Raw genomic sequence first — 20,373 nt, forward strand, 5'->3', positions numbered from 1 at the left:
CAGGCGCTTCCTGAGTACATTTACATATATGTTACTGTCTGCAGCTCACAGGGATGGAGAGAGAGTGTTTCTTTGGTGAGGGTGACCTTTTGACATGTCATTGGGTCCATTAGAACGTGATGGCGTTTTAGACTTAAAATAAAGGTTGATAAAGCAGGAACAAAAAAAATGTGGTTAATTATAAGCAGGAAAAACTGTATAAATCAATATAATTGTATAGACTGCGCCAAAATGATTTTAACATATGGTGATATTGTTTGCAATTCTAATCAAAAACGTGACTACTTGACTTAATGCATCTTTATTTTCTTGCTAAATACAAATAGTGAAAATGAAATACAGCTTTTATATTCACTGCAAGTACTATTGTCCAAAGCTCCCAACCATTGGCACTGAATATGTATTATAAAACATTATTACATCTAAAATATAATAAAAGTAAATCATTATTTTCCTTTTAGGGTGTGACATTTCCAAAATCCTTAAAGTTATGACAGAAAATATACTATTAAACAACAGTAGAACAGAAATAAACCAATATGAACATGTAGTATTGATTCACCCTTTTCTCTGTGGGCCATTTAGACTGCTAGCTTTTGAAAAATACTTACCTTGTTATAGAAAGTTTAATGTCATGTGCAATTGTTTGACCCTTATGAATATTAAAGGAACCCATCTCTGGCCTATTAAAAATGCATGTGGCATTGTGGTTGTTGATCACGTTTAGAACACCCATGCAAATTGGACTGTCTTCGCTGTCAAGGCCTAAGATGAATAATGTAGTTGTGTTGTATATTCAGGGACACACCATTGACAGTCAATTAACAAGTTTGATTGGTGTGTGAACTCATTCTTTTGAACTGTTAATTTTATGTAAATAGTATTCACTCTCCCTTCTCCACTGTCTTTCTCCCTCCCCCCCCCCCCCACCTCCCATCCAGGTTCACCACAGAAATATTTGCCCCCACCAACACCACCACCACAAACCTCCAAATCCCCAACTCCACCTCCCACTAAGAGTAACCAGAGCGGGATCCTTAATAATTGATCATCACACACCTGCTTGGTAGAGGCTTTGGGAGTCTGCCTTTAACAGTCAAGGGGCCCCATGCTAGCCCCTTTTGATATTCAAATTGACAAATGGTAGCCGGTCTTTATGAATTCAAAGTGGAGCGAGCTCTTTTCATGGGGACAAGCTTGTTAAGAGTCTGGCCACCCGTCCAACCTGATGGAGCCCTATTTTGTTGGAGTGGATATGATGGCATTTGATGGCTCATAAATGAAATGCCAATGACAATTTGTTGTTGATGTGTGGGAATCTGGCTTTTGTGTTAGGCGGACATAGTTATGCAGGCGCCTTCGCCAGATTGTGCTCGCAGGTAAATGATCCGGTGATTCATCCAACTCGTTGAAAGCAGCGAGGGCCTTATCTCCTCGCTTTCTTCCCCCTCACTCACTCGCGCTCGTCTTCCCTCCATCTCTTGTCTCGCGTGCTGTCCCAGTAATTTGGAGCAGCAGAGATGGAAGCTGACGATTCATCAAAGTTGACAAGTGAACCCAGGAGCTGGGGATCATGGCTAACCCATCTGATTATGGAAATAGCCATGACCATGTTTGCCCTCTAGCTAAACAGTTGTGCGGCTAGCGTCTTGTTCTGCTTGTATACCATTTCAGTAAGGGGAACATATTCAGTTTTCAGTATCAAGTTGTGTCATGGCTTATCTGTGTTGGCCTCACATTAAACAGAGTGAAAATAAAAACAAAGGGCTTGTTATAAATGAGCTGGAGAGGAAGTTCAGCTGAGAGGGTGCTAAGTCCCAAGTATTATATCTTCTCAACTCTACTAATCTCACTGTGAAACATGATACCCCCGGCTGTGTCTTTGCTAATCAGTGAAGGACCATGTCAGGGGCCATGTATCAATTGATTCAGACCTTCTTGATCCTCCCTGGAGATCTGCCTGTGCTTAGCATCCCTGCATAGGCCAGCAATTATCAACATGTCCCCAACAGCTATTTGCATTGACCAGCAGCTAGTGTCCAGCACTAATGCCATCCAACCTACAGGGTCTCCAAAGGCCTGACCTCCTTAATACCATGCCCCATCCGTACTCATCTCGTTGCATTAAACAGATCGATTTTTTTCAGCTTTCATTATACAAGGAGCTTAATTGTAACAGAGGTATTTAACAGACAATGGAGCTTATTATCACTTTAATATTATGCTCATAAATAACACCTGTGTAACGGAGGTGCATTGACAGGCTTCTCACAGAATACCTGCTTGTGAAATGAGAATTTGTTGGTGATAAGAAGCTGATAAATGGCAAAGGGTAAAACTTGTTAATTAATGCAGTGCTACTGAAACAAACAAAGCTAATAATTAATGTTAATTTGATTATAGCACCTCATAGATTAAAATTGTATGTTTTGATGTTGGGTGACTTTTAAATCTAGTTTTCTGGTTGAATAGATTTCACAATTGGCTAATTAAATATTCTTTTGACAAGTTTTCTACCATAATTGCTAGGGTGGGGTTGCGTACACATGTATTTTTATACATAATGTACTTAATTGTATATGCCCGGGGCAGAGGCTATCCAACCACTCAAAGTTCCCTTCAAGGCCTTGATGAAGTGTCAAGCATAGATTGTATGTATGAACATATGTGGTATGAATAAAGCATTGGGAGTATAGACTGGCAATGGTGCCCAAAAACGATTTCTTATTCATTTGAGTAGATTGCCGTGTTATTTTGATAAGACATATATAGCCCCCAGAGGACTATATATGTGAATCCTAATTACTTTAGTGACCCCGAACCTTTTCTGTGGCGCGACCATGAGTTTTACATTTGTTGTTTTGAGTAAAATATCTCCAAACACCATAATTAATTGATTAGTATGGAATTTGACAGTCATTAACGTTCCCCTCAGGATATATTGTACTAACTTTGGTGATTAACTTATCTCTGGTGATGAACTTTCATCTAACAACACCTTAATAAACCCACACTGCTCTGTTTTTCTTGTATTCTCTTTCTCCAGGTTGATGAGTCTGTTTTCTGTGCAGGCCAAATTGCTCTGGTCCCCTGTACCATGCAGCTGGTAAAGGCTGGCACTAGGACTCAGGCCCGTTTGTCCTTCAGCTACGTGGAGAAGGTTCTGGAGGCTGTGATCAGCAGCCTGACTCTAGCTCATGTTGTCCAGGCCCACTGCTATACCACAAGACACCAAGACATCCCCATCATCAGGGCCGTCTGGGAGAGCATGCTGAGGGCCGCAGAGGAAGAGAAGGTCAGTTGATGTGCACTGAAGCTTTTGTTTATGAAATATATACCAGTGGTTAAAAAGAAAAGCAATGACTGTCTGTTTTATTATAGATGCAGAGGAAATATTGATCATACTTATAATCTGATACTGCTCCCACATAGAATGAAAACATGTTTAATGGATTAAAAGACAGTGGATGAATAAGTAAAATGAGAGAAAGTTGATATGGTATCGAAGTTTTTCAGAGAGGCCTTTCAGAATTGTGTTTTCTAGTTGTGAAATAAGGGAAAGTTCCTCGCCCCTCTCTGCCCCCTTGAGACACAAGCCGCCGCGACTGATATTTGCCAGTGAGTGCGCTCATGAAAAGTTGATGATGTGGGAAACGCTGGTGTCTTTGATAATGCGGAGCTTGGCACAGAAGCAGATGTCTTCCTCAGAGCTTCCCTAATCCTTTGCCCCCACACACCATTTTGGAGCTCCGTTCAACTCTCAGAGCAGCTTATCCCCCTCTCCACCCCTCTTTCCTGCCACCTCCCTCCATCCTTTCCTCCATTCCACCACCCCGGCTTACAACCCCTGCTCCATACGTCTAATAGGGGCACCAGCCTCCCCTGGCAGCCCTTCTCCTCCCATAATAATCTGTGTCGCCATGGGAATAGGGCCTAAGGGAGAGGCAGGAGCCCACCTCCAACATGTGGCTCTCCTCAGTGGTGAGTTGTTAAAGACTGGGGAGAGGATGTCAACTTGGTGTCAATTCCACAAAAGTATAGTTTATACTCAACTATAAATGTGTTATTGAAGGCCCGCAAATATTCTCCAAGCATTCAAGTAATCATTTCTGAATTCAAATACATATATTTAAGATGATATCAATTAAGAGCTGGTGTAGATTTGTGAATTTATTTGACTTATTGTACCTCACTGTGGATTAAAAATCTTGAAAGCGTTGACAGTGTGCCAACAATTTAGCATGCATATTGGGTTGTTCATTTAACAAGGCTAACCAAGGGCAACCCTTTGGGAGGTCACAAGACTAGGCTCAGGTCAGAGGTCACTGAAGATGGGCAACATCATCCATCTGTTGTGCTTCCATGTCACTTTGCTGACCCAAGACTGCCACCAAGAGACCATGTTTTATTTTCAACTGATTCTAAGATTAGGCAGCTCTAATTGACAGCTCCATCTGTAAACAGGTGAGTTCTCCCCTTAAGAATAGATCTGGCTGAGGTGGTGGGTTACTAACCTGACCTCATGCTCTTTGTTTGCCTGTGAGGCGGATGTGTCTTCCTAGCTTGGCTCTCACATTTTCTCCTCTCTTTCACTTCAAGGAAAGATAGGCAGAGCGGCTGTGGTGGGGGAAACTGTTTCATCCTAAACTAGGTGAAATGCTCTCTCCCTGGGGTGGGGATTATACAAAGCACCGGTGCTCATCTGAACTGACTGTAATTAGAATGGTTAACCCAGGTCAAACACTGATAACACGACTCCCACAGACAACAGCGATAACTCCACCAGCTGGAATTTGCAAGAATAATTTAAATTTAAATGTAGTATGTATGTGAAAATGTATTCTTAAAGCAAAAGATAAAAGAAAAGTGGACAGATAAGACAATTATGTGAAACAGGGACATTAACCAACCAAAACATCACATTATGCTCCACAGTCATTTTGTTGCCCAACAATTTATTATGTGTGATTTAACATGTAATCCAATGTGTGTTTACTTTTGGAATTCTAGTTTATGAAACTGAACAATCAATTATATTTAAAATTAAAATAAAATGGCAAAGGTATACCTAATTCTTGATCTTCAACTTGCATTGTCAAAAAAATAGATAATGTAATATGCCAAGTACTTCAATACATCATATTGATCATTGCTGTTATTGATACTGGAGATTAAAGCAGATTAAATTCCCTGTTCTAATCCCTTCTTTCATAACCCTACAGTGCATCTGTTCTTCATTGATGCTGATTGAAAGCCAGTTTATGTAGCTTTACATGTTTGCATACAGATATATAAATGGTATAGTGTATTTTCCGACACAAGACATGTGAAGGGAAATGATAGAAACACCACTGCTTATCGTGTCTGTGGAGCCAAAGGGCCATGTTGTTGTCGTGCGCAGATAATTTCTCTAATCAGGTGGATGGAGAAGCTTGCAGGGTTAATTGGGAGCATACTGGAGTCGCTATAAGTGTGAAATTGTATTTACGGTGCAATAAACCACAAAGAGCCTGTTTGTCTGTGTGTGTGAAAAGGGTTTGATGAACAAGGTTGATGTGATAAATCAATAAATGTTAAACAGACGTCCCTTTGTGTAACAATCACAGGTTCTGGAAACGTGTCGTATAGTAAAAAATAATTATGAAGCAGGTTTTTTGTTACTAGGACTAACAGCACTTTATTTCCACACACACTATTCATAAGCACCAATACATTTTGGAAAAAAATATTTATCAAATGATCTGTTTTTGATATTTTGATTTGGGATTTAATTTAATAGTATTGAATTTGCAATATGGAGCGCTTCCTTCTTGCATACCAGAGTAAAATACTTCATTCCATAATTTCTGTCCTTCTTACTTGGGACTTTTCAAAGTGCCTGGCATGGTTTTATAATGGCCTAATACACTTAAACCTTTCTTCACCCCACTGACACGGCCCTGTGTGTTTCATTTACACAAACAGTCTGACGGGCTTCAGCGCGGAATCTTAAGAAAAGAGTGAATGAGGGAGTGACTGGGAAGGGATATTATAGCAGACTGACGGCACTACAGTAAGTGCAGAGACATAGAGCCACATGCTGAAGGCGTCCCGCTGGGCAGGAAATGTAGGGGAACTGGCTAAGCAGCGCAGTCCCATCAGCTCCCCGCTGTTCCCCGCCTTTACACCACTTCCTTATTACCTTGTTTACCGTTCAGCTTTCACGCCTCTCGGCCCTCCAACCCACCGCACGCTCCAGGCACACGGACGCAAGTTAGAGGGAGGAAAGTGGGGAGAAAGAAAACAAACATAAGGAGAGGCAGGTCACACTCAATCAGCATAGAGAGCTGAGCGCAGCAGATCCAGACTTCATGCGTTTACCTGCTGCCTACAGAGTGAGAGAGCACTGGGGGAATGGCTGCATGCCCTGGTACCGAAGTGCGACGAAGTAATGAGATGGATTGTGTTAAGTGGCTGGTGTAGAGCGGAACAGAGCGCCCTACACACACACATTCTGCCACCTGCCTGCCCTCTCACCTTGCCACTCTAGCACTCAGCTCCACTATATATCAAAGCCTGTGTTTAGTTGGATTAATTTAATAAATGATGTCTGGTCAGGTAGGGATGTCAGCCTGTTTTCCCCTCTCACTCCTCTGGCAGGGTAATGGAGTTCTGACTAGTCAAGCCTGAGACACGCACACAAATGTACAACATGTGTACATACGGAGACACACACTCAATACTGCACCTTTAGCACATTTTGTTCAAGAGACCTGCCAAACAAACTCCCTCATAATGTTACATGTTGCTGGATACATTAATAAAGAAAGAGAAAGGGACTGATTTAACATCGTTCGACAGCTCGGACAAAAAGTCAGGAACAGTGCCGTGACAGTAAAGTCCTGCCAGAGGCTGGAGCTGCAGTACCGAAGTCCCCTGATCTCCTTGTGAATGGTCGGTTGGGTATAGTACCTCAGCACCATAGGCCTGCAGGGTGGCCTTTAAGCCTGGCTGAGCAGGACCCCCTATCCTGTCACTTCTCTCCCCAGTTCCCATTCTCTGCTCCATGTTCAATCACTATTGACAAGTGCAGGAGCAGTTCCCTCTAGGAGGAATACCTAGCCTGTGCCAGAAGTGCTAATATAACATTTATCAAAGCAGAGGACCTGTATGTGTGCTGTCACTTTGTCTGACATGCTAAGAGGTCTGCGCTGACACGGCTATTGTTCTCAGCTCTTGTGATTGTTCATCACTGTAGGCTAGCCTCTCTTCAAGTAAAGAAATCTCCACCCTTGAACGCAAACTCATTCAAGACACTTGCTTTTTTATGTTATCTTCACTCTCCAAGGCAAGAGGTTAGCTGTTGATACACAATTAAGCGTTTGCTAAAGTTTAATCTGAAGGTAAGTGCTGATCCAGTGAATCTGGCTGATTGGGTCATGACGGGTTGGTCTGTTGAAGGGACAAAGAGGCCGTCGTCTGCTCTTGTCAGGGATTCCTTTTTTTGTATGTGAGTGAATATCAAAATAAAATGTAAGTAACCTGTTATTATTCTGCACTTACGAAGTGGGGTGTAAGTGGATGAAAATTGATCCAGCAAATTGGAAAGGGGGTTAAGTGTTTTTGCCCTATCGACTCCGACTGAAATGACGGTTATATAAAACACTCATTTCTCTCCCATTAGCAGATGAAGCCACAGCCAAGTATTATTAGAGGGCCACATTGTAGCATTGCTCCAAGACATTTTGTTACTGCTAATGGCCCTCAGTCCAGAGGAGGAAAAATAAAGAGATTTTGGCTCTATAGATGAAATTGAGGCAGATCTCAACTAAATGCGTGTGGTGAAACTGCCATAATATGTTGTGAGTGATCTTCTTACAAAGGTGAGAAGTCATCTCTGATAGGACCTGTCATGTTAGCTCAAAGTAAATGCATTTGTTCATTTTGTTTACGGCAACTGCGAGTAGTATGGATTCTTTCTGAATTGTTTGTACACACTGTCATTACAAGGGTCACCTCCCAATCTCATGCAAATTGATAGCCTATCAGTCTGTCAAGTAAAAAGCCTGTCTTAGTGCTGTGTGGTAGAGTTTTATGACGTGCTTTAGAATAATGTGTTATGTTGATGGAGCAGTGTTTGTGGTCAGAAAACGCAGCATGATTCCCAGCAGGAGGGCCATTCATTTGATTGTAGTGTGTAGCAGAACGCAGTATATAATTTGCCAGCCAATTCATTTGAATTTCACATTTTCTGCATTGCAGGACCTGATGTGGGAGCATGAAATCAAACCTGCGCCATTATTGGTGGTCGTGGTCCCGGCCTTACCCAAGGCTGCAGCTGTTGAGCTTCATGTAGCTGCAGTACAGGATGATCCCACCCAAAGGACTTCCTGTCACATGATTACAAAGGTTGCGTGTGGATCCATAGAGTGCCACACAGTTATGTCTGCATGTAGTGCGTCACTTTCACTTTCCCTGGCTGTGCCCGGCGATAACCAGGACGTCACCGGTTTGAAGGATGTTACAGAAGCAGTTGGCACTACATTCAAGAAAGCCATGAAGAAGATGGATGCTGAGCTGGTTCCACTGTGTGCCAGGGTTTTTTACAAGTGCAACCATATGCTGGCACAGCAGATTGTTGAAGGTATGTCACTGGAGATGTATCTCACTCAAGACACTATATCAATTGTTGTAATATGTTCACTTATTAACAGGATTTATCATAAATAAGTCATTCTGTTGCGACACAAGTTAAGCTCCACATCATTGTATTAATAGAAACAAACTGACAGCCCGTCTCTCTGCACTCTCTTTTGGAGGAAAGTTTGAGCTGACATTGTTTATGTAAACTCCATAAGATATTCTAGGAAGCAGTCCCTCCAGAGGAGGGATCATTCTCCCTTGTTTAATTATTGTAAGTCATTTGTTGTGTCTGCACTGTGTACAGTAATGCAAGCAGCTGGCACAGTCTTTTGTCATCATTACAGTTTTATACGCCACCATCTCCGGCTCCAAGGATCCCAGGTTCTCGCCAAGGCAAATGTGGAACCGTATTTGTTTTATCCTGAGAGATGTTCTGTCGGAAGGAAAAGGGCGATGAGCACATCGATCACACAGGCTCAGTTGTCAAGTCATCGCTGAAGCAGTCAATTAACATTTTTGAATCTGTGCCAAACCAGCCATCTTACTGTCATTTTTAGCTTTCACATAACTCATCTTCTTGAGGACGGGAAATTATGGTTACCAGTGATGAATGGGGAAAAGGTTGATCCGTTTCGAAAACGTGTTGATATGCATGACAGATGAACAGTGCTATTTGTTTTGTAACCTAATTATATAATTGTTATTCAACATCGTTTCATGATATATGATGCATGTCATTAATCTCTTCTTTCATTATTCACAATGGAAGAGTAAGAAGCTTGAGGAGGAACCTTATTCAAATAGGGTATCAAATAGAAAAGTATATAGATGTAGATATGGCAATAAATGCTTAGTGTATATGTTTTAGGACAACTCAACATTTACTATTGCTGCTTTTCTATAGAAAAACATGTTAGTTTTTCTTTATAGAAACCATTAACTGTGTTACTGGGTCATTGGTTTAATGGTGCAAAATCAACCTCAATCTTCACCCTTGAAATGTATGTTTCTTTGATTATGGCTTGCACAGACTGCTCCCCTAAAACCATTTACTGACTCATCATTGAGCTAGAATCTGTTACCTTAACCGGCACGCACAGCCAAGCCCTGGAAGCTCACCCATGGGCATTTTTATGGGTCACAGCCTATGCTCATCGGGTGATGAATCCAAAAAGTCAAAGGAGGAAAAGTAACACCTCTGGCACTAGCAGTCACAGCCTCACAACTGCTGCTGTCAGCGAGCAGACAGACAACAACATTGGAGCAGAATGTGACTGCAGCCCCCCCTACCCCCACCCCACCCTTGGGTTACTTGCGTTAAGATTCACAGCTGATAGACATGACATATGCTCCAAATGAAACCTTTAAACATCTTGTCTCAACTTGTTACTTACGATAGAGAGGTTCCCTCAAAGATAGGACCTCAATACTCAATAAAACCCCACATTTTGGCAGATATATTTAAGGTATTGTAATCGAAGAAATCCATATTTTTTCAAAGTAAGTATTTATATCAAATATGTTTTGAATTCTTTGTTTCTAAATACTCAAGAAAAAACTCATATTTAACCTAATCCAGCCACTTCGGGGTCACTGAAATACTGTAAACACAATATTGAAAGGTACACCTTTTTTAAATTGTAAACTTGACAGCAAACATTCACTTAGCCTACTGCAAAGAGCAACATCAGAATTTGTAGGAAGTTGTGTTTGTGTCCATGCAATGAATTTCCTTTAGTTCTATTTGTCTAAAATAAGATAATGTATTTTTTTTAAACCAAGACAATGTTACTATGTTGTTAGCTGTGTATCTACTTTACATTGGCAAGGTGTTGTTAAGTGTTTGATTGTTTTATTTTTGAGCTATTGTGGCCGAAAATGATCATTAAAAAAATACAACAATAAGAAGATATAATGATCCCAAGAGCTGAGAGGTTGTAAAATTATATTACGAGCAAACCCTCTCGCATACAAGGCGTGTGATTTGTTGTTGATATAAATATAAATAAGAATAGCTGCTTTAAGGAAAGGTGAGGGAATCGTATGTTCTTCTCTGGCTCCACTTAACAGCCCCTCATAATAATTGTTCATTGTTCTTGGACTAAATGAACAATTTTCATGAGCCAACACTTGCTAATTACCACCTCGTTTACCGGTTAATTTGACCAGTATGGGAGTCAGTGTAGCACAGCTAAAAACCACTGGCTCTGGGCCTTGGCCACTGCTTAAAAGCCCCATAAGCCCAGCAGGCATTAACCGTTCCACTCAGAAACACCATTTTCTCTTCTTTCCACTTAGCCTTGCAATATTTATATATCAATCAGTTCCAACAAAAATGGCTGTTGATGTTTAGCATAAAAGGGTGTTGTGGGCATAAGTAATGGTTTGGTTTTTAAAACACAGGGATTCAGAGCAGCAGCCTTTTTAGCTCCCTGTGTGTTCGCTGTGTAAGTAGAATAATGGCTGGTCCTCTTGGGTAGATGGTTTAGTTCCATCCCATTGCTAATGTGATGGCTCTTTGAATCTTACAGCCTCTGTCCACTGGGCCTCTCAATGAGGCTCCCTGTGTAGCCAAAAGGGGGGCTAAGAGCCCAGGCAGGGGAGTGGGTGTGTGATGGGAAGTGTTCTATACATTCTGTGTGATTTTACAGAAGCTTTTATATGGGATTGGTCCGTCTTTACACGCTTTTTACTCACAAAGACAAAAGAACACAAAATTGCCCAGTCACTCAAGTCACCTTCACCTCCCTCGTGTCTCTCATTGATACATAAGCAGGAATGTCTGTGTAAACAGACACGGAAAGAGACTGTCAAAGAGAGCGCAATTATTTCCTATCAGTTAGTACAAAGATTAAAACGTCCTGACATAAAACAGGCTTAGAGCGCAAGGTGTGATGAAGGGTGTGTTTCTTCTCTTAATAAAACCATCCACTGTCTGTGATCTCTGTAGCTCGTTCAGTTGTCAGCTAGCCACCTCCAGAGGATCCCGCTTCCCAGGGTGCACCACATGCTCTGATAACACATATTTAGGCTTTTAATGCCCTCCAAAAAAAGCCTGTGTTCAGTGGGGGTATTTTAAGCTGTAGTGCATATTAACTAATTAGGGAGTGTGGGCTCTTTGTAAGGATGTTTGGCATGCTGCGTGTGTTTCAAATGAAAGAGAATAGCTCTGAATTGCTTGAATAACCTTTTTGTCCTGATTTCTCTCTCTCTACAAGTTCACGTCAATGTCACATAGTTGTAGTAGAGTAGAAGTGGGTAAAAGTTTGTTTGTCCAGTCAAAATAAGTGCTTTTACATACATCATATTGGTTAAAGTTTGGGAATGGAAAAAAATGATTGATTTTCATTCGATGTTTCACTCTATTATGACCACACCCCAGGCCCATCCAGTATGCTTTTAAGTCAGGAGGAAGAAGCCAGGACAGTCAACCATAAGACAGGAACACTTGTGACCAATTAGTGCATGGAGCAGAGCTTGGAATGGTCAACATCCCAGCGGGCCGCTGCTAAACAGACAGGCTGTCATCAAGACCAGGCGCTGAGATGCTCAATGAATTCTCACATGTCCGCTGCCCGTCTGCAGTCCGGCCCCACACTCACACACTAACAACATCTCTCAGCTCCAGTAAAGCTGAGAGGAAGTCCCAACACAGCTTCCTAACATCCCAACACAACGGGGGCAGAGGATCCATTGCACTAGATCTCCCCCCAACAAGCTGCTCAATTGTCCAAAAGGGCATGGCAGGGTTGCCCCCTCCCTTTCTTCTGTGTATGTGTTTGGTTGTACATAGCTCTGTGTGTGAGTTCAGTAGGGGTAGCTTAGAGCTCAGTCCTTGCTGACCATATGTCTGCACTGCAGGGAGTTGGGGGGGGCTACAATTTGCCAAGGATTAAGGAATGCCAATAATTTGTAAATAGGCCTGTGTTCCCTGGTCGAAGGGTTAAGTGTAGCTTCTGTCCTGGAATGGTCCCAGTGGGGCATCTGTATAAGAGCCTAATGTCCAACTCCAGCCAAAGTTCTCATGAGACTAACACCTCCTTCTTTTTTGTCCTCAACCCCTTTTCTCCCTCCCCACCTTTTTCTGCCAGGACTTGAAGCAAGTTTGAGAAGCTCTCTAGGAGACTCCAGTCCGTCAGTGGCCCTGGTTCCAGTCCTGGACTTGCCTGACTCCGAGATCCTCCACCTGTCCTGCTGGCTCAGTTTATAGTCAACAACCTGACTCCAGTCATCCACAGCATGGGAATCCAATAGGGCTTTTCTGGAGAAGCAACTCACACAGCCCAACAACTCATGACTTAGAACAGGACATCGTGAATGTGAAAAAATAAAAATGGCATAACGGCTTGTTGATGTTGACTGTTTATTTGCAATGATTGTTGAAATGCAAACTTTTGTCCGTCTCCAAGTCGTTTTGATGATGTGCAGTTTTGAACATGTGTTTATTCCACTTTATATCACAGAAGTTAGGCCAATAATCCCTATGTCCTCCACTGGAGTTGTATACTGCAGCAGCTGTTGTTCTGCCTTCGAGAAGAGTGTTTTAGAACTTCTATAAGCTCAAGCTGCATACCAGAAGCCTGGAGATCATGGACTACAAAAGGAGACACCAGCAGTGTCTCATTCCACGAGGCGATAAACTGTATCCCCTGATATCCCACTGTTTCTGGTGGAATTTCTCTCACCACGTTAGCTAACACCCCTCATAAAGGCCTAGCGCCACCGCTGACACCATCTGTTCAGTGGTAAACCTATAGATTTACTGTGTGACTGCTTTGTTGCAGTGTGTGGATGATGTGACTCTCTCTCATGCTCCATGGGATTCAAGGTGTGTTATTATTGTGTAATGGGCAATCAGTGGCAAGCACCCGAAAAGATTAAGCCTCTTTATGTTTTCTATTGATTCTAAGGCAAGCTGGTTAATAGGAGAGGGACCCTACAAGACGCAGCTGCAGGCCAGGTGTGTCTTCTGTGTTGTGTTTATGTGCTGGGGCCCGAAAATGGACATTGTGACGATGTAGGAAGAAAATAACACCATTAACCATTGCTCCTGGAACAATTCTTCTCTCAAAGATCGTGAACCGTATTGATGATCTGAGTTGGAATGCATCTTCACTCCAGCTATTCTCTTTATTGCATTTGTGATGGCGGCAGAGTGGAGTGGGCTATTGATCTTCACCAACCGAATGTTGTTTTGATTGTTGTTATCAAAAATTGAACAATAGAGGCAGCCAATAGAGCCTGAAGAGTCTTATTGAGGGTTGAAAAACACAAACAAGCAATTATTTATGAGAGCGAGCAATCCAATGCCCCATAAATATACAGTGTGTGTTAATGTTCACCTGTTTGCTTTTAAAGGCCCCACCAGGGCGATTTTTAAAATGGTTGATTGATGCAGCTGTCAAATAAGCACTAACTTATGGATATTTTTTTAATAAAGTACTTCGATTTTGTTCTTGAATACCTCAGTCAAGTTAACACCCATACATTTTATTCACACATTTGATTTCGTTCAGTGTTTCCAATAAATAAGACAGATTCACTGTAGTTTGCCATTTATTGCCACATGTTTTACTTTTAAGGTTCTTTGTATATTTCCATTTAAAATCTTCTCTTTTAATGCTAAATAGTGTCTTTAAAATACTTCTTTTTATTATCTTTATATTTACCTACTTTTACAACTTATTTTCTTAGATTGTTTATGTTTGCACCACCAGACACCAAATCAAATTCCTTGTATTTGTAAATGTACCTGGCAATAAACTTGATTCTGATTCGAGCTTATAATTCCAACAGATTAAGTAATGAAACAAATAGCTGAATAAAATATTCTCTAAATATGTTTTCTTTGTAGGTAGTCTTGGTTCCTTACATTTCTTTGTGTGTGACAAAGTACAAGCAGGTTATTGCCAAATTGTTTTGTGTGAATATTCAGCACCCTAAATGAACAATTGTTAACAGAGATGATTAAAATTAGTTTTGTCGTTGAAATTGAGGAATGAAATGTAAAGAACCAACATACACCAACCCATGTAAATTGAATTGAATTACATGTTGTAAATAAAAAGCCACATTTGCAAGAACTTTCTGTATTCAGTTTTGAATGCCCATGCTTCTTTCTTTAGTGTGACAATGGCTAAATGACAAGGACTGTATGTGTCACATCACACAAACATACAAGACCCATTTCAATAAGCATAGAGGAGATTTGCCACTATAATTCAGTGCATGATAACCACTTGTCGATCACACTTTAAACACTGCATTGTGTCTCTCAGCATGCATGTTTCATACACACAGGCAAAGCCACAACTATATCATCACATTCTAATCATGGCCACTGTGATGGCCTATGGCAGACACATTTCTTTGTTTCTCCACCACTGTGTTTCCACTTGAAATGAATAAAGACAGGGTGACATTTAGTTTTCTCATGTGTTTTGTCAAATGTACATTTTCTACTTAGCTGACCTGCAACCACTCTGCAAACAAACTGGCTGTTGTGGCTAACATTGTCCTTTGTGCACATTGTACCAGCCTGCGGCTCTTGTCATTGTGGCCTTGCACATGGACTTTAACTGTGTGTTTCTTCCTCCAGGCTAACCAGGCTGATGTGTGTGACTCTCTTTCCCCACAGCAGTGTGCTTCGGTAGGGCAGCCCAGCTCTGGAGCCGCCTCACAGCATGACGCCTCCTGACATTGTGTTCTGTTTGCCTCAGTGACTGTGGTTTTGTTTGTTTGTATATTCGAATCCTTTTTTTAACCATAATGCATTGTTTCCCTCCCTTGACAGATTGTAAAAGCATGTCTTCATGGTCACAGCACTGACTAAATGAAACTTGGTCTTTCTGCTGAACTGGCAAGCCATCACATGCTATTGAGTGGTGTCTGCTGCCCTCTTGTGGTCAACATAACAAATTAAATAAAGTCAAATATTGTACACGAATTCATCTCCTATAATAGATTAGTGACATATTTGGTTGTCATTTTTAATTAGTTGACATAGCTATTTTATGTTTTGTATTTCTAATGATCAAACAATTCAATTGTATTTACGTTACAGTACCCTAACTCGTCTTCGATTTCCACATTTTTGAGTAAAGACAAAAACATGATTTGAGATTTTCATATGCACATATTTCCAAAACGCTCTTAAACTTAATCAAAAACAGTAGTGAATCATTTTTGACTGATTAATTTCACTTCTACTTGTCAAGAAAATGCGAACAAACACCAATCGTGAAACCATGGAAACAGAAGTACAACTAGAGGGCTTGAAAACATGTAGTATTCTGTCTGGGGCTTGCTAGACTAAGCTATTTTCCAAGACCAAACAATAGACCAACATCCTCCAACTCTGAATTTTGTATCCTGTATGTACATTTGCATGTCAATCTAGAGAAACTCTGTTAACAGGGGAGAAGGACCGACAACCAAACTGTCTGCTGTTCACAACACTGGCACAACATCATTGCCTGTCTCCAACAAACCCAACAGCCCTGATCGGGGGAGATTACAGTCAAAAGGCTTAACACAAGTGTGTAGTTTGTATTCTACAATGAGTCTTTCTTTTATATTGTATAGCCTGCTCTGTGTGCTCCATACTCTGTGTAGCTAGTATGTTTTAATGTACAGTATACCGTCTTTCATAAAAAGGATTTGAGACATAAATGTGATAATGGACTCTTTCAATATTTCCTCTTCAACAAAAGTAAATGGGGCATTACAGTAAGTATTTCACATATATTTCCAATTATGATGGCACAGTAAGTAGCCTAATGGAAAAAAAGTGAACAAAAGAAACTCAACTCCACTCAAGAATAAAGCAAAAACAAATGCATGTTGTGCCGCAATGGTCATTTCAAAGTTCATGAGCACATAAGCAGACAGGGTAGGTACGTAGTAGGAACCAAGATCTTGCTTTTGTATCCGGGGACGATTTTAAGGACGTACCCATTCCGGAAGTCCGTCGCAAACAACGCGTTTTGATTGTGTACATGCGCAACTGACCATCCAACTGCAATAACACTCATGCTGGAATAAACAAAAAGGTTTGTGAGTTTGCTTTATAGTTATTATACATCGGATACGCCACTGTACTTTATAGTAAAGTCTTTATTAAGAGGGTCTTAGTCTCTTAGTGCGACTCATTAGCTTAGCTTAGCTCACCCATGAAAGTGTGAAACAGCTAACGTTTACTAATTGTATTTTGCCACGCTTTATTGTTAATAATGAGTTATATTAACCTACAGAACTGATGTGATTGTTTAGAAAAGTATAGGAAAGGCATTACCGTAATTTACAGTTACTTTGTATATCATTTAATACTTTTATATTTACTTGACATCCTGAAGTTTTGAACCTAGCTAACATTAGCTTACTTTCTCAGCCCTATGTTTTTAAGGCGATGGTTCAGTTCAACCAGCTAACTTCAAACCGTATTGCTACCAATAAGAAACTACGGTTACCTTCATATATTATCTTATTTCCATCTTTTTTTCTGACAGTCGTCATTGTAGCAGCTTGAGATGGCCACCAAGGAAAAAGAAACCCCCGCTAAAAAGGCTTCGGCGCCTTCTGTGTCTCAGATTAATGCTGAATATGTCACACAGGTAATCATTGTGCATCAACACTACCCTTGTTGTTCAGCAATATGTGTTTTTTCCCCCCCATTCCTGTATATATGCTGATGACAGAGCGACTGTCTTCTCAATCTCCAGTCAGTTTTCTGCAACTACCTGTAATTGATCCTGTATTTTCAACCCTGTGTGAGGTGGGCAAAAGGGAGGAGTGTACTCTTTACACTAGTCTTTAATGTTTGTGCTGTGGATCATATGTCTGATCGAAAAGAGAGTCGATCTAAGTTAAACAAGTTTCCTTAATATTTACTACTATTGATTGTTTTCCCTATTTCTTTTTTCAGTTGGCTAACAAATATTGGGCTCCTCATGCAAAGAATAAGCTGCCATTTGACCCAAAGGTGAGTTATATGCATTGCTACAATTGTTGTTGTCTTTTGGCAAAGCAATTTGTTGTTGTGTTGTTTATTTATCACAATGATAGATATGGTAAAGACTTGGAAAGAGGAAGTGCTTATTTTGACCAGTTAATGAACTCTGCCTGAGCTCAACTGTTATTCTTTAAGCGTTTAGGTGTGGATGCTTTATGTGCAATTAACAGTTTTTAATTCTTCCTATTTTTTAGGTGTTGGAAGATGTTTACGAAAAAGAGATTCTCATGTCCAAGTAAGTGAAAATACAAATAATATTCGCCTTACACGGCTCTGTTTAGTCAGAGGTTTCACATTAACACTTACACTTATTTATCTTTTCTATTGTCCTCTTTTCATTTTGCTTTCAGATTTGCCATCAGAAAAATTATGCTGCTTGAGTTCAGGTGGGATACTTCACTTCATCTTCTTCCCTCTTTTTATGCCAATAATCAATTAAACAACTTGGTATATATATATATATTCATACAATATTTTTCATCTTTCAGCCAGTACCTTGAGAACTATCTTTGGGTGAACTACACTCCTAAAGTGTCCAGCAATGCCTACCTTATGTCCATTTGTTGCATCGTCAACGAGAAGTTCAGGGAGAATGTCCCAGCTTGGGAGGTAAGAAATGCATTAACTAAACCAAGAGTTAACTGTTAATGCATGGTGACCCCAGCATCTGAAAACACCTTATTACTGTTAGTAACTTCACTGTTTGTTCACCACACCCATCTTACCGTTCAAATGTATGGCTATCAGCATAATTGTACTTGTGCTATTATTTGTATGCATCAGGTGTTCAAAAAGGAGCCCATCCATTTCCCTTTCTTCTTCAAATGTGTGATGGAGGCTGTATTGGCGGGTGAGGGGGCCGGCCTCACTCTGAAGGAACAAACCGTGCTGCTGGTCTTCCTTGACCACTGCTTCAACAGTCTGGTGTGTACCATAACACTCAATATCTTGACTCAGTGGAGCAGTATGCAACTTTTAGTATTGTACTGCTGCTTGTAAGGTCAATGACGATGTTTGTTTTAATGTCAATACCCAGATTAATGGGAATAATCCCCTTATATTTGTTTACAACATAAACATGGTGTAAAGTTAGGGGCGTTTGTCTACTAAACTTTGGTTGTACAGATTCATAACAATTAAATCTGTTCCTTATACCCTAAAACATTAATGATATTATTAAACCAGGGGTGTTGATTAATGCATAACAGTAGAATATAATAATACTTTATTCACTGTGGTTTATTATTTTGCTGTGTACTCCTGAATCCTGGGACAGAAGACCACCCTTTTTAAGTTATGGTTGGGAAATCTTCAGCCTACACCATTCTATTGTTTTTCTCAATATGTACTACAATTGGCTTCTTACTCATTAATGCAAGATATGCCTTAGTCCCCAAGATAAATGTGGAAATTAGGATAATTCTTAGTACGATCCACTAGGTGGCAGTAGTAGACAAGGCAGTGAAACCTGGGTCAGCTCCCACCCCTCTGTCTCTCCTCTGCAGCCGCATTAAACCACAGGGAAGCACTGCAGATGTCTCACTTTAAAATCTGCTGTGATAGCCTGCTGCACTTTGATTGTATCCTATAAAGCCCTCTAAATATTTTAGTTGCAGAATTTTATTATGGGCTGATGTGTAATAAAAATCTGTCATACACAGTGCATTTTGACCACTCACTCTCTCTGTCTCTGTCTCTCTCTGTGCGCCCTCTCCCAGGAGGTAGATCTGATCAGAGAGCAGGTGCAGCAGCTCATCTCTCTGCCTATGTGGATGTGCCTCCTACCAGTAAGATATCTACCTATTACCCTAATTACGTTGTTTCCGGTGGTCATCGGCACACACACAGTAATAATGTTGGATATTCATCATAGGAAACAATAACCTGCTTGTTATTATACTCCACATTCAATGCAATGATCTCTTTACTGATTAGTTTTGTCTCATCTTTGCAGTCCAGACTCCAGCACGAGCTTAAGAAAGTCCCCAAGCTGCAGAAATTCTGGAATCTAATCAAGAAGAAATGTGATAAGATGGATGCTGACGAAGCTGAACAGTAATAATATTTTTTTTGCTTGTGTGTTGAGATCTTTACAGACTAGGAAATTGTGTTTGGTATCTGAGGAGTCGCTGAGCTTTTTTCTAATTTGCTTTTCTTTGTGTCTTCCTCAGGGCAAAGAAAGAGAGGGCCTTCCTCTCAGCTCTCATTAAAAAGTTTCTTGGAGTTCTCGTGTCAATACCGCCATCAGGTAAACAATATCAATGTTTATTTCCCAAGTGAGTTCATGGTGTTATTGTGTACTGCTAATACTAATGTGGAATCTACTCATCAAGACGACTGACTATTAGATATTGCTCCTATTTTATCTTTTTTTTTTAAATGGTGCATTCAAGGTGTGGATTTCTAGCTCAAAAAGAATTGAGTTAAAGGAATGATACCGGTTGTCTCTGGTCCCAAAGCAGTTCTAGCATAAGCTCGTTTTACCTTTCCCAGCATGATTAATGTGCTGAAGATTTTCTACAGCCTGTGATGTCAGAAGAACATCTCGAGTCCACTGCCAGTTTAAACCACAATATCCCCCTTTACTATCACTATTTCTAATTGCACTACTTTCTCCTTTTCTTTCTGAGTCGTGCATCCGCCGAAGGATGCATGTGCTCCAGCTGCCATACAGCCACTGGCACCGACTTCTATGCTGTAATGCAGGCCGACACAGAGGCCCCCCCACCTGAATGCTAAAA

At 40.8% G+C, this 20,373-nt stretch overlaps 2 protein-coding genes across 5 annotated transcripts in view; both read left to right on the top strand.

The window, feature by feature from the left end:
- Positions 1–14,705, top strand: part of dph6 (diphthamine biosynthesis 6) — a 54,486-nt gene extending 39,781 nt beyond the window's left edge. For all 3 annotated transcript variants that reach the window (XM_063909716.1, XM_063909717.1, XM_063909718.1), the window contains exons 13-15: positions 3,047–3,295; positions 8,242–8,623; positions 12,714–14,705. In XM_063909716.1, the coding sequence (XP_063765786.1) occupies positions 3,047–3,295; positions 8,242–8,623; positions 12,714–12,832 (750 nt within the window). In that variant the 3' untranslated portion in view covers positions 12,833–14,705. The remainder of the gene's footprint in view (positions 1–3,046; positions 3,296–8,241; positions 8,624–12,713) is intronic.
- A 1,831-nt stretch (positions 14,706–16,536) lies between these two features.
- aqr (aquarius intron-binding spliceosomal factor) overlaps positions 16,537–20,373 on the top strand; it is a 45,414-nt gene continuing 41,577 nt past the window's right edge. For both annotated transcript variants that reach the window (XM_063909007.1, XM_063909008.1), the window contains exons 1-10: positions 16,537–16,673; positions 17,130–17,234; positions 17,546–17,602; positions 17,827–17,867; positions 17,983–18,018; positions 18,121–18,241; positions 18,416–18,556; positions 19,351–19,419; positions 19,587–19,687; positions 19,804–19,880. In XM_063909007.1, the coding sequence (XP_063765077.1) occupies positions 17,151–17,234; positions 17,546–17,602; positions 17,827–17,867; positions 17,983–18,018; positions 18,121–18,241; positions 18,416–18,556; positions 19,351–19,419; positions 19,587–19,687; positions 19,804–19,880 (727 nt within the window). In that variant the 5' untranslated portion in view covers positions 16,537–16,673; positions 17,130–17,150. The remainder of the gene's footprint in view (positions 16,674–17,129; positions 17,235–17,545; positions 17,603–17,826; positions 17,868–17,982; positions 18,019–18,120; positions 18,242–18,415; positions 18,557–19,350; positions 19,420–19,586; positions 19,688–19,803; positions 19,881–20,373) is intronic.

The sequence above is a fragment of the Eleginops maclovinus genome, chromosome 19, assembly GCF_036324505.1.
Source record: "Eleginops maclovinus isolate JMC-PN-2008 ecotype Puerto Natales chromosome 19, JC_Emac_rtc_rv5, whole genome shotgun sequence".
In the NCBI taxonomy this organism is placed as follows: domain Eukaryota; kingdom Metazoa; phylum Chordata; class Actinopteri; order Perciformes; family Eleginopidae; genus Eleginops; species Eleginops maclovinus.